The 14,627-nt window shown below is 34.6% G+C and overlaps 1 protein-coding gene across 1 annotated transcript; it reads right to left on the bottom strand.

The window, feature by feature from the left end:
* Positions 1-5,122: 5,122 nt before the first annotated feature.
* LOC149222919 (cysteine-rich receptor-like protein kinase 15) lies at positions 5,123-9,259 on the bottom strand. Its single transcript, XM_089383192.1, has 7 exons — positions 8,338-9,259; positions 8,052-8,204; positions 6,723-6,874; positions 6,407-6,617; positions 6,077-6,311; positions 5,786-5,936; positions 5,123-5,652 (listed from the first exon to the last, which is right to left on the bottom strand). The coding sequence occupies exons 1-7, from the start codon at positions 9,116-9,118 to the stop codon at positions 5,302-5,304; spliced, it is 2,034 nt and encodes a 677-aa protein (XP_089239318.1). The 5' UTR covers positions 9,119-9,259; the 3' UTR covers positions 5,123-5,301.
* Between the last annotated feature and the right edge of the window lie 5,368 nt (positions 9,260-14,627).

The raw sequence follows: 14,627 nt of genomic DNA on the forward strand, positions 1-14,627 counted from the left end.
CTAAGCTAACTAAGTGACAAGAGCCATGTCACCTCAGCTAACTACATGCAAGTTGTCTACAGATGTGGAAACTTGAACTATCCCAATTTGACGAAGGAAAATCAAATTGAGTCTTTCTTGTTGCATTTTCCAACACTTCCTCTCAGTAAGAAAGGAATTATCAACCATTCTTATCCTACACCCATGAAAAAGTTTAGGGGCTCATATTCGTAAGTGTGCTAATTTTACATGGTTTTAAAATTATTCGCCCAAATTTTATGGTATAAAATTATTTTACCTTAAAAATTGCCAAAATTGTATAAAGACTCTGTATAAAACTATTAGAAATTTTCTTGTTTTTACAAATATATCAACAAACATTTTATAATTTGCAATTTGAGGACTAGTAAGATTCACCAAGGTTTCTAAATTTTAAGACAAATTTTCATCCTTAACATTTTCCCTACCTACACCTGTGGAATGTACTACATGCAAGACCTCTAATTGTTGTTGTTGCTACTACAACACCTCTCGCTATTGGTTTTTGTCAAGTTAATGCACTGTGACTCTACTAAAGAAGTTTGGGACAAGCTTCAAAGCATTTATAAAGGAGATGATAAGGTAGAAACGACTAAACTTCAAATTCATAGAATACAGTTTAAAAGTTTAAAGATGAATGAAGAAGAAGAAGTTGCAGGTATTTTCATTTCAATAGATGAAGTTGTGAATACTATTAAATGATTGGGGGAAAATATTGAAGCATTAGCAATTATTCAAAAATTATTGAAATCTCTTCCATTGAGGTTCAATCCCAAATTTTCATCTATTGAGGAAATGAAAGATCTCAAAAACTTGAAGATGGTTGAACTACAATGAATATTCATTGCATATCAAATGAGAACATGAAAAGAGAAGTCTAAACTAAATGAAGTGACCTTCAAAGCATCAAAGAAAACAAAAGGAAACAAGAACCATGATCACTCCAACCCTAAATTAGCTGAAGAAAAAATTAAATTGGCTAGAAAGCTAAAGAAATGCTCTAGAAAATATAAAATGTAAGCTATCATTCAAATGTTTTAATTGTGGTAGAAGAACTCATTATGATTAAAAATGTCAATATGGAAAATCAAAGGATATTGATGACGAAAAAGAACATAGAAATAGAGGTAAATTTCATAAAAAAAGGAAAACCTTTCAAGAAGAAAAGTTTATATTCCAAGTAATATAGGATCATATAAAAATATAGTGATGAAAATGCATCTAATGATGATTAAAAAAAAAATTCTACTCGAAATTAGATGCAGTAAAATTTATGTCAAATGGATCCAACAAAGGAAAAGGTAATCTTCCACTTTGTTTCAATTGTCGTAATGAATATCATTTTGTTTCTATATGTTCATATGCAATCTATGAAGGAAATGATGATGAAGATAATTTTCTAGTCATGAATGCTCAGATTGTTTATCAACAAAATAAAGATAACTAAGAATAGAAGATAAATCTAGATGAGGAAATTGAAGGTAAGAAATATTTTCAAGGTGAGCTCTATGTTGCATTAGAAGAGATAAAGAGACTCAAAATAATAAACAAAATTCATACCAAGCTATTTTTGCAGTATGAAAATAAGGATCATGATGAAACAAAGAAAATGTTTTCCATCCTTAAAACTAAATCAAAGGAATCAAAGAGAATGAAATGAGTAGTGACAAGCCAGTTGAAATAAAAGTGAGGTCATTGTGAGAAACTAGAAGTTGATATTTCTTTGCTTGGGAGATGATCTTGAAAATGCAAATGATTAATTAAGGTTTGGAAGAAGTTCTGAGATATTGGATAATTTACTCAGTAACCAAAGATGTCATTTAATTAAAGTAGGTATTGGTTTTAAAGAAGATAATGAGATGTTCAAGGGAGAATTAATCTCAAATATAAAAAAAGAAGAACCTAAATGCTATTTCAATGTGTTAAATGGGTCAAGTAGCAATGCAAGAAAAGTCAAATGTGAATATAAGGATCAATAGATACATAATCCCATCATTAGCACAAATGGAAACATGAATGAAGGAGAGGACTAATAGAGATCTAATCCTCAAGTGAAATAAAGCAACATCAAGCAAAGAAGTAAGGACTACTCGAGACCGTAAAATGAATTGAGAATAATTGCTCCACCAAGAAGGCTCACCATATCCAAGTATTGAAATTTCTTTTATGGTCATTTCTTTTCATGCAATAATTTTGGTCATAAGGTAATAAATTGCAAAGGCTATGTAAAAAAAACTATATGAGAAATAGAAGTATTGGATCATATAATATCTCAAGGAATGGTTGTATGAGAAGCAATCCAAGAATTTTTAATGAGAATTACATCAAAAACTACAATTCATTTCCCCCCTTATTTTATCATATTGAATGTTTCAATAGCAACAACTTCAGACAAAAATATTGTGATTGTAGAAGTAGTATATTAAGGCTTCAAGGTCAAAGAAGAAAATAAGACATCATCATTAATAGAAATAAAATTATGGATATATGGAGAAGAAAGTAAGAGAATCTTGTGAGGAATGCAATCTAGCTCTATGTGTTCAAGCCAAATAAATCCAATGGTGTATATATATGGATGTTCAAATCATATAATAGGTGATAAAAATAAATTTATCTCTCTCAATGAAATTAAATGAGGTAGTTTTATCCTTGGAAATAATAATATAGGAAGGATTATTAGGAAGGGCACAATTAGTCTTGATGATGGAAAGACAAAAACTTCAAATGTGCTTCTTGTGGAAGGACTAAAGCACAATCTACTGAGTGTAGTTTAAATATTTGATCAAGGGTATGATTTCATATTCAATTCCAAAGGATGTGAAATAAGAAAAGTAGGCTAAAGAAGATTAGTAGAAAATGCAACCAGGTCTCCAAACAATGCACATTTCCTCAATGAAATTAAAATAAAGAAAAACTTGTCAACGAGAGTAATATCCCAAATAGCTCATTAGTAAAAGAAGCAACATCCAACTGCAATTCATAAGGTGGACTGTAGAAGACAAAAGTGTTGTTCATATATAACACATCACACATTGAGTAGTATTAGAAGCACAAAAGAATACATGTTTCACACAAAAGGATAGAACCTTGACAGGGGGAGTTGCAATCAAAGTGAAATCCATCTTTAGTTTTCCAAAGGAGAATATGTAGACACAAGGAAATATAGTAGACAGGAGTAGTTGTAGACACCAAGAGAAATATGCATCTAGAAGAAGAGTTATAGAAAATTAGAAGCACAAGTTCAGGCGGAGCATCCCTTTGCCATTAATATCAAAGGGGGAAAAGTTGCAAGTACAATGAGAATTGTAGATGGGGGAGTTGTACAATATTATTGCAAATTTGACTAAGGATTGACATCAATGACATGGGGGGATATTTTTTGAAATATTGTTATAATTGATATCAAATATAGGGGGAGACTACTTATGTCCAAGATAAATGTTGGAAAATTAAAATGAAATTGTTGGAAATATTTTTTTTTTAGATTTTGATGCCCCAATTGAATACCTTATTTTGCTTTTTACTCCAATTATCTAGCTCAAATGGGAGTGTAAGATATAAATTGGAAACCCTATTTTGAGACATTTTCCAATGGTATATGATAGTCCATTTAATTCCATAGGAATGAGGAGATATGAAATATTTTGTCAAAATGACCCAACCAAAGTATAAGTAGACCCCATTTGGATACCATATCTTTGAAAGAATTTTTACTCCAATTAGCTAGTTCAAATGTGAATTTAGCTTATATGGCTAGAAAGCTTATTCCAATAGATTTTTGACAGTATATGGAACTCCTTCTAATTCCATTGGAATGAGGAGATATGAAATATTTTGTCAAGAAGACCCAACCAAAGTACAAGTGCTAAGTCGACCCAACCAATTTTACAATTTATCCACATAAGTGAACATAAAAAACTATAAATAAAGGACACATGAGTTCATTTTAACATCAATTCATTGAATAATAGGTATGAAGTCACAAGAGGAGTTGAGGAATAACATTGAGCATTGCCAATTATAGGAAACATTGTTAACTATGACTATCCATGTTCAACCATGGTTAACCACAATCAACCAGGATCAACAAAAGCCAAACATGATTAACCATAGTTAACCATGGTCAGCCATAATCACCCATGGGCAACCAAAGTGAACCAAAATCAACATGAAACAACCTTTGATTACCATTACAATGCCACATAGACATTGACAAACAATTCAACAAAGGCAAATGTTTCAATATGACATAATTTGTGAGTAAACAAACCATGTTTAGCTATAGTCAACCATTAGCAACCATAGTGAACCATTAGCAAATAAAATGAACTATAGTCAATTATTAGCAAATATAATCAAGCATGTTTACACATGATCAACCATACACAACCACGATACAATGCATTTGTTCAACCTTGATACACTTTATATTTTTCTATTTACTCAAATTATTATTATAGATTGTAACCTCAAATTATCACTATTACATTGTTCAAATTACATGATCAACTATACACAACCATAATACAATTGTTCAACCTTAATACACTACTATATTTTTCTATTTAACCTTAATACACTATTATATTTTTCTATTTGCTTAAATTATTATTATAGATTGTAACCTCAAATTGTCACTATTACCTTTTTCAAATTACTATAATACATTGTCCATTTAAATTCTTTTTTTGAAATTCCCTTTACATCATATAATAAAATTGTACTCTATAAAACCTAAAACACCTAAAATCTTGTTAAAGTTCCATCTACATTACACCATAAAAATTCTACTCTATAAAAGCTTTTAGTGATCATCTTTCCAATGTAAAGGAAACAAGCCAGTAATTCCATCAAACCCTTTAGTGACCATCTTTCCAATGCGAAGGAAACCAGGAAATAATTCCTTCAAAGTTGTGGCTTCACATTATTTTAGATTTCTTTTGGTTTTAACTAAAAAAACATATTAATCTTTTGTTGGGTTTTGATGGCTTCTTTGCGAACCATTACTAATCTAATTTTGTCTCACAAATTCATGACACTCTATCAATTGTATGTTGATTCAAACATGTAGATAGTATATTTATAAAAAAAACTGTTAATTAAGTTAACAATTTAAAACAATCTTAACTAATTAACTCAATTACAGTTTAACATTTACTTTCTCTCACAAATTACTCAGTTGAAAACATCAACAACAATACTGAAATAGAAATTTCGAAACTAGGGCCGACAATAATCTATCTATCTTCCGAGCTAATAATTGACGAAGAGTCCGACAACAATCTATCCGCATTGCAAACTAGTAATCGACGAAGAATCGCATCCAGAGAAAATTGAGTCCGATAACCGGATTTGCGAAGGGGCAGATGTCGTGGTGAAAGCTCCATCTTTTGAACATCCATCCCCGCTGAAACTAATACTAACAAAAGCAGGCCTCGTCGGATTCGGTATGGCCACTGAATTGCTGGACAGCATCAGAACAACATCAGGCATTTCTGGGCGATTTGACACATCAGCCTGTACGCACAGAAGACCCACATGAATGCATCTCAGTGCTTGTTCCTGCGGGCAACATCCAACTATTGTCGGATCGATCATATCCAGCAGATTTCCCTCATCGCACAATCTCCATCCGTACATTTACATAAATTCAGAAATATAAGATTCCAGTCCCAACTTAACTTGGTCCCTCCCAAAATTTATAGTTAATTTTCTGTAAAGCTGGTTTAAGCTCAGCCAAGTGATTCATAAAAATATTCGAGCTCACCCATTCTAAAAGGTTTTTCATTTCCTGAGGAAGGCGGATTTCAGTGTGTCTTCTCCCACTTACAATCTCGAGAAGAACGACACCGAAACTGTAAACATCTGATTTTACAGATAGTTGCCCAAACATTGCATACTCTGGAGCCATATAACCGCTGATTCATAAAGAAAACCAGAAAAATCATATGAGAAATGCGCCTAATGGTAATATCTCTGATTTCCCTAACATCTATGCAATAAATGACCTCCACTATTCTTTCTAATTATTCAAAGAGTAACCAAAACAGTTGCTTACTATGTCCCAGCAACTCTGGTTTGAACATGAGTCTCATCACCAGTAAAAAGTCTGCCCAATCCAAAGTCTGCTATCTTGGGATTCAGCTTGTCGTCAAGCAGAATGTTGTTTACTTTAACATCTCGATGAATAATGCGCAGTTGTGAATCCACATGAAGATAGAGGAGGCCGCGTGCTATTCCGATTATGATGTTATAGCGTTTTTGCCAATCAAGAACTCTGCTTTTTTCTGGGTCTGTAAAACAACCAACCAACCAAAATGTCAACATCATTACAGTCCAAAACATAGACAGTCATTTAAACAGAAAAAGAAATGGAAGGATTGCTTACCGAAGAGAAAAGTGTCGAGGCTTTTATTGGGCAAGTACTCATAAACGAGCAACCTTTCTGGTCCGTCGACGCAACAGCCAAGTAGCTGTACAAGATTTCTATGCTGAATTTTGGTAACTAGTTTTACTTCATTCATAAATTCCGTTGTTCCTTGGGCAGATCTTAAGGATAACTTCTTCACTGCTATTTCTGTTCCATCGGAAGTTATACCCTGAAACGCAGAAATATAAATACATCATTGTCAGATCATGGAAACTCTTAACATTTCTTCATAAATTACAAACCCTATATATTTCTAATGCACTCTGCATCTTACCTTGTATACAGCACCAAAGCCTCCCTCTCCAAGCTTATTATTTTCATCAAACCCCCCTGTTGCTTCTGTCAATGTGTCCAAGCTAAACACTATTTGGGAATGGAACAACGATTCTGATCCTGATCCTGAAACGCCATCACACCTCCTTGAAGCTGATAAAATTATATATATACAAAAGGGACAACATACAAGTTAGTAAAAATTGATCATTTGAAGTTAAAACATCAGAAACAAAAACAAGTTTTATAATCTGCGATGCAGTAAATGTATTTTATTTTTTATAAAGTCCGTAACTTAAAATAATGGTAATATTTTATATAAAAGTTATTATAATTATTTATTTGTAAAATTCCAGTACATGTTGTAATGTAATATTTAATATTTTGTTTAAAAATAATAATAATAATTAAATAAATTAATTAATGTAATTGTATAAAAATTAAAAATTAAATTAAAAAGATTAATGTAATGTAATATAAATATTTTATTTTTGCATAGAGGCAGAGGAGTTGCTCTGAAAGTTATGGAAATTCTGGTTATATTTAGAGAAAATCTGGCAAGGATTTTTGTAAATCCAAGTTATAGTTGTTAAGCTTCAAAATTTTAGGTTTCTTAGATGTTTTTGATGGCGTTGAATCCATTTCCACCATCAAAAATGGGATTCAAACACTGTCTCTACAAAAAAATTTGAATTTTTTGGGCCAGATTCCGGCCACTTTTAGCCATCCAGGAAATTCCTCTACCTCCTTAGACGACTCCTTTTAGTTTGGGTCAAAATAAAATAAAAGATAAAAGTAATTTTATAAAAATAAAAATTGTCCATAATATTAAAAAATTAAGGTATTATGTGTAATATATCTTATTTAAAGGAGGAAATTAAATAAGTCTAGATTAATCCTAACTCATCTACAAAAAACAGAGAGGTATCAAATTCTTTAACATGTAAATCTCTTTTGGAATGAAAAGAAAAAAAAATTATTCTACATTTGGTAAATCCAAAATTAAAATGAATCTAAGCTCCTTTTAATAATTAAAAAAATCTAAATCTATTATTTTATAAATTTAATTATATATATAGTTGCTTTATTATAATTATTATTAAAAACTAAATATTATTTATAAGATTTTTATTTTTTTAATATAGTGAAAAAATTATTATAATTTAGTTGTTAAATAAAAAATAATAAAAACTATCATAATTTAATTGTGAAATCAATAGTAAAATAGCAAAATAGTTATTAGCTACTGATGTCAACAAACAAACAGACAAACTTATCAATATAATAATAAACTAAAAAAATTGATTATTGGTTGGTGAAAAAATTATACCTTCTGTCGGTTGTGTGATGGGAACGGAACTCTCTAAAGGCACGGATCTCATTTTGTTTACTTTGTTTAACAATATCAACAGGCATACCACAAAGATGAGCGATCCGCCTCCAATAGAGCCGCACAGAATGGCCACATTTTTGGTAGATTTTCCTGTAGCGTAAACGTTCTGAGAAATCAGGGCACTTAGTTGTTCAAAAACCCAGATAATCACAACTTCAACGATAAGGGGCAGGCAACGTAAAGAGAAGGCAATGTAAAGAAATAAAATGTAATTAAAAATTACTCTGATGCGTTGTAGCGTTACTGGGAAATAACGTGGAGAAGGGGTATGTCTCGAAACGGATTCTGCAACTTCCTAACAACGCTTCGCCCCCTTCTTTTTCCAAAATAGGATAGATCTTTTTGAGCGCTATTAACAGACATGATTTGCACTGTTCTATGCGCAAATCTCTCCAGCATTCAACCAAACCGAAAACCCTGCCTGTGTCAGAGAAAGAGGAGGTAGCGAAATCTGCAGCTAATCCCTTGCTTGCGAGATCGGAATTTTCACCAGTCAGAGGACGAAGTAGATCCATGACGTCATTCTGAAAACCAGCCGGATTGTTCTTCACAGTCTGGGAATTGTGGAGAACATAAACGACATGGGCATCTAAGTCTGAAAAGAAACTGAAATTATCATAGCGCAAGAAACACACATCGAACCACACTCGGCCCCCTATGTCATTCTCGCAAAGCTGTTGAAGAGTGATGCTCGCTTCCCGTGCACAGCTAGAGCATTCTTGTGGCGATGTGTCGTCTCTGCACTGGACGAGGCCATACACCTTGTCTTCTGCGTTCTGGCCATGCCAAAAGGTGTTAAACCCCGTATTTGCTGCATTGTTAGCCAGATCATACATAACTCTGTGCAAATTGCTCTCAAACCTACCTCCATGAGCATAACCAGTATCGTTCTTGCAATCGGCAGCTCGTAAATCTGAGAATGCAAAAGGAAAACTAATGAATAGGAAGCAGATTAAGAAAACGAAGTGTAATGATATGGTATTGTAGCCATTAAACCTCGCCATATCATGAAACACCGATTCTTTCAAAGCCAAGCCCCGCCTGTTTCGAGAATTTCGCCAATCGAGTATTCTGTTAATATTGGCGAGTGATCCAATAATATATCTGAATGAATGAAGCAGTATACACGGTTGGTGGGTCAGCGGTTAATCTACCTCTACAATAAAAAATAAAAGTAAAGACACCTAGCATCCTTATATGTGAACTACAATGAATAATCATTGCATATCAGATGAGAACATGAAAAGAGAAGTCTAAACTAAATGAAGTGGCCTTCAAAGCATCAAAGAAAACAAAAGGAAACAAGAACCATGATCACTCCAACCCTAAATTAGGTGAAGAAAAAGTTAAATTGGCTAGAAAGCTAAAGAGATGATCTAGAAAATATACAAGGTAAGCTATCACTCAAATGTTTTAATTGTGGTAGAAGAACTCATTATGATTAAAAATGTCAATATGGAAAATCAAAGGATATTGATGACGAAAAAGAACATAGAAATAGAGGTAAATTTCATAAAAAAGCGAAAACTTCTGAAGAAGAAAAGTTTATATTCCAAGGAATATAGGATCATATAAAAATATAGTGATGAAGATGCATCTAATGATGATTAAAAAAAATTCTACTCATGGCCATAGAAAATCAGAAAGTGAAATTAGATGCAGTAAAATTTATCTCAAACGGATTCAACGAAGGAAAAGGTAATCTTCCACTTTGTTTCAATTGTGGTAACGAAGATCATTCTATTTTTATATGTTCATATGCAATCTATGAAGGAAATGATGATGAAGATAATTTTCTAGTCATGAATGCTCAAATTGTTTATCAACAAAATAAAGATAACTAAGAACAAAAGATAAATCTAGATGAGGAAATTGAAGGCAAGAAAGATTTTCAAGGTGAGCTCTATGTTGCATTAGAAGAGATAAAGAGACTCACAATAATAAACAAAATTCATACCAAGCTATTTTTGGAGTATGAAAATAAGGATCATGATGAAACAAAGAAAATGTTTTCCATCCTTAAAACTCAATCAAAGGAAGCAAAGAGAATGAAATGAGTAGTGACAAGCCAGTTGAAATAAAAGCGAGGTCATTGTGAGAAACTAGAAGTTGATATTTCTTTGCCTGGGAGATGATCTTGAAAATGCAAATGATTAATTAAGGTTTGGAGGAAGTTCTGAGATATTGGATAATTTACTCAGTAACCAAAGATGCCATTTAATTAAAGTAGGTATTGGTTTTAAAGAAGATAATGAGATGTTCAAGGGAGAATGAATCTCAAAGACAAAAAAAGAAGAACCTAAATGCTATGTCAATGTGTTAAATGGGTCAAGTAGCAATGCAAGAAAAGTCAAATATAAATATAAGGATCAACAGATACATAATCCCATCATTAGCACAAAGGGCAACATGAATGAAGGAGAGGAATAATAGAGATCTAATCCTCAAGTGAAATAAAGCAACATCAAGCGAAGAAGTAAGGACTACTCGAGACCGTAAAACGAATTGAGAAGAATCGCTCCACCAAGAAGGCTCACCATATCCAAGTATTGAAATTTCTTTTATGGTCATTTCTTTTCATGCAATAATTTTGGTCATAAGGTAATAAATTGCAAAGGCTATGTAAAAATGACTATATGAGAAATATAAGTATTGGATCATATAATATCTCAAGGAATGGTTGTATGAGAATCAATCCAAGAATTTTTAATGAGAATTACATCAAAAACTACAATTCATCTCCCCCCTTATTTTATCATATTGAATGTTTCAATAGCAACAACTTCAGACAAAAATATCGTGATTGTAGAAGTAGTATATTAAGGCTTCAAGGTCAAAGAAGAAAATAAGACATCATCATTAATAGAAATAAAATTATGGATATATGGAGAAGAAAGTAAGAGAAGCTTGTGAGGAATGCAATCTAGCTCTATGTGTTCAAGCCAAATAAATCCAATGGTGTATATATATTGGATGTTCAAATCATATAATAGGTGATAAAAATAAATTTATCTCTCTCAATGAAATTAAATGAGGTAGTTTTATCTTTGGAAATAATAATATAGGAAGGATTATTAGGAAGGGCACAATTAGTCTCGATGATGGAAGGACAAAAACTTCAAATGTTCTTCTTGTGGAAGAACTGAAGCACAATCTACTGAGTGTAGTTTAAATATTTGATCAAGGGTATGATTTCATATTCAATTCCAAAGGATGTGAAATAAGAAAAGTAGGTTAAAGAAGATTAGTAGAAAATGCAATCAGGTCTCCAAACAATGCACATTTCCTCAATGAAATTAAAATAAAGAAAAACTTGTCAACGAGAGTAATATCCCAAATAGCTCATTAGTAAAAGGAGCGACATCCAATTGCAATTCATAAGGGGGATTGTAGAAGACGAAAGTGTTGTTCATATATAGCACATAACACATTTAGTATTAAAAGCACAAAAGAATACATGTTTCACACAGAAGGATAGAACCTTGACAGGGGGAGTTGCAATCAAAGTGAAATCCATCTTTATTTTCCAAAGGAAATATAGTAGATAGGAGGAGTAGTTGTAGACACCAAGAGAAATATGCATCTAGAAGAAGAGTTATAGAAAATTAGAAGCACAAGTTCAGGGGGAGCATCCCTTTGCCATTAATATCAAAGGGGAAAAAGTTGCAAGTACAATGAGAATTGTAGATGGGGGAGTTGTACAATATTATTGTAAAATTGACTAAGGGTTGACATCAATGACATGGGGGGATATTTTTTGAAATATTGTTATAATTGATATCAAATATAGGGGGAGACTACTTATGTCCAAGATAAATGTTGGAAAATTAAAATGAAATTGTTGGAAATATTTTTTTTTAGATTTTGATGCCCCAATTGAATACCTTATTTTGATTTTTACTCCAATTATCTAGCTCAAATGGGAGTGTAAGATATAAATTGGAAACCCTATTTGGAGATATGAAATATTTTGTCAAAATGACCCAACCAAAGTATAAGCAAACCCCATTTGGATACCATATCTTTGAAAGAATTTTTATTCCAATTACCTAGTTCAAATGGGAACGTAGCTTATATGGCTAGAAAGCTTATCCCAATACCTTTTCGATAGTATATGGAACTCCTTCTAATTCCATTGGAATGAGGAGATATGAAATATTTTGTTAAGAAGACCCAACCAAAGTACAAGTGCTAAGTCGACCTAACCAATTTTACAAGTTATCCACATAAGTGAACATACAAAAACTATAAATAAAGGACACATGAGTTCATTTTAACATCAATTCATTGAATAAGGTCGTGGAGGCGGCGTAGTGGTAAAGTCGGCCTCGTCATGATGGACCGGTCTTGTGTTCGATCCCGAGCAAGGTCGTAGCTCGTCGTGCGAGTAGTGAGTCTAAACCGGGCCAAGCCCACTACCTTTTATAGACTGAACGACGAGAGCTCGCTCAGATTAGGGTTCTGAGGAAAACTCGACGGCGCAGTCTGTACAGCACTTGATCCATTCACGGGCTAGACTGAAACGCCTAAATCGCAACAGAACTGCAGAGTACTAGAACAACCCCATGGAATCTCGTTAGGGGAGGGCGTCAAAGCCCTCCCCTTCGTAGCGCGGTCCTGAGCAGGCATTTGTCTTTGGATCAGTCGATAAGGAGATCTTGAACAGAGAGAACAGGCAACAGCATGGAAACAATGAAACAGGAGGTCAGAGGGACAAAGCCAAAGTCACACAAGATAGAAAGGAAACACCAGAAGAAGGTCCGAAAGTTTCCTCGACAACATGCAAGCCTATAGCCAAAGAACGACCCCGAATAGAGCTGCCGGGACATGAGATTGACAAGCGAATCGAATATATGAGGGATCATGCCCTTATTGGGAAGTTTATAGGGTTCTGGCCGACAGAGAAAGCCTTATACGGATGGATTGCGGCGAAATGGAAGCCCAAAGGAGATGTGACTCTGCAACTAGGGCCGAAAGGCTTCTTCACAGCGATCTTCTTCTGTCTAGAGGACAAATACAGGATTTTGGGAGCAGGGCCCTATTTTTTTAACTCAGCGGGTCTGTATTTGAGGGAATGGATACCTAGATTTAACTCGGACAAGGAAGATCTCACTTGGGCGCCAGTCTGGATCAGAATGTACGGGCTTCCAGACGAATATTGGGACGAGGACATTCTCAAAGATATAGGAAATGGATTGGGGGAATACATCAGGGCGGCAGAAGAAACAAAAATGCGCAGATATACTTCTTATGCCCGTATCTGCGTCTTCATGAGGCTGAACGAAGCTTTGCCAGAGTCGGTAAGTCTCTCCCATCGTGACGAAGAATGGATACAACCCCTGGATTATGAGCATGTCCCCTTTCGTTGCAGGAAATGCCATGCTCTTGGACATTTATTCAGAGACTGCCCTCTGAATACCAAAGCCAACACTCCTGATCCCTCCGAAACCCTAACCCAGGACGGCTTCTCCAAAGCCCCCAGCCGAAAGCGAGCGCACAAAAAGCCCACAAATGGGTTTAAACCCCAGCAAAATAATACCCATGGCCCAGTTACTAAGAACATCTTTGAAATTCTTGCTCAGACCTCTGATGAGCACCCCCCGACCTCCGAGACTAGCCCTGCTCCTCCTTCTTCCTCCACACAACCACCTCACTCAGCATCCCCCTCCAAACTCCATATCCCCATTATCACTCCAGCCATCCTCAAAGAAGGTCAGGGAGAGCCGGCAGGGAAACACAAGGACATGGAAGTCGATGGAAAGCTAGATCCCCCCCAAGGCATAGAAACCAATATGGAAGGCAGCAGCCAAGTGCAGTAGATGGAAGAAGAACCAGAAAGCATAGATCTGAACGGCCTAGACATTCTAGAACTAGAACTAGCATGCAAAAAGAAAGCATACGACAGTATACCAGAGCACCAACTCAGCAAGCTGGAAGTGGTCATTGCGAGGGCCTATCAACAGCATCAACTAGGGATACAGCCAGGAAGTCATTGGGATGGATGCCTTCCCCTAAAAGACACCAAAAAGCGAGGAAGAAGAACGGATCTTCAAAGAACAATCGAGATAGGGAAAATCCTGGTAGACTCAGGCAGGTATGCTAAATTGACGAAGTACTACAAACCCTCTATCAATAGTTGAATCATGAAGCTAGTATCATGGAACCTAAGAGGGCTCAATAGCCCTGGTAAACTCAAAATGTTAAAAAACATGATTAAAATGGAAAAGCCGCAACTTTGCTTTCTCCAGGAAACTAAATGTAACAGCTCTACTTTAGGAAGTATACTCTCCAAAGCTTGGCCAGGGTGTCGTTCGGTAGCGGTTGATGCCTCTGGAGCTTCTAGAGGGCTTGCTATAGCCTGGAACACACAAGCGTTAATTCTATCAGATTTTCACGCTTCTCACCACCTCATCCAGGCAGCCTTCCATATTCTGGGTACAAATATACATGGAAACCTTTCAAATGTATATTTCCCGCAGGATACAGGAAGCAAAATCGCGCTTCTCGACACAA

Source organism: Pinus tabuliformis, chromosome Q (genome assembly GCF_031772625.1).
Source record: "Pinus tabuliformis cultivar Carrire ecotype Pingquan chromosome Q, CPIR1, whole genome shotgun sequence".
Classification (NCBI taxonomy): domain Eukaryota; kingdom Viridiplantae; phylum Streptophyta; class Pinopsida; order Pinales; family Pinaceae; genus Pinus; species Pinus tabuliformis.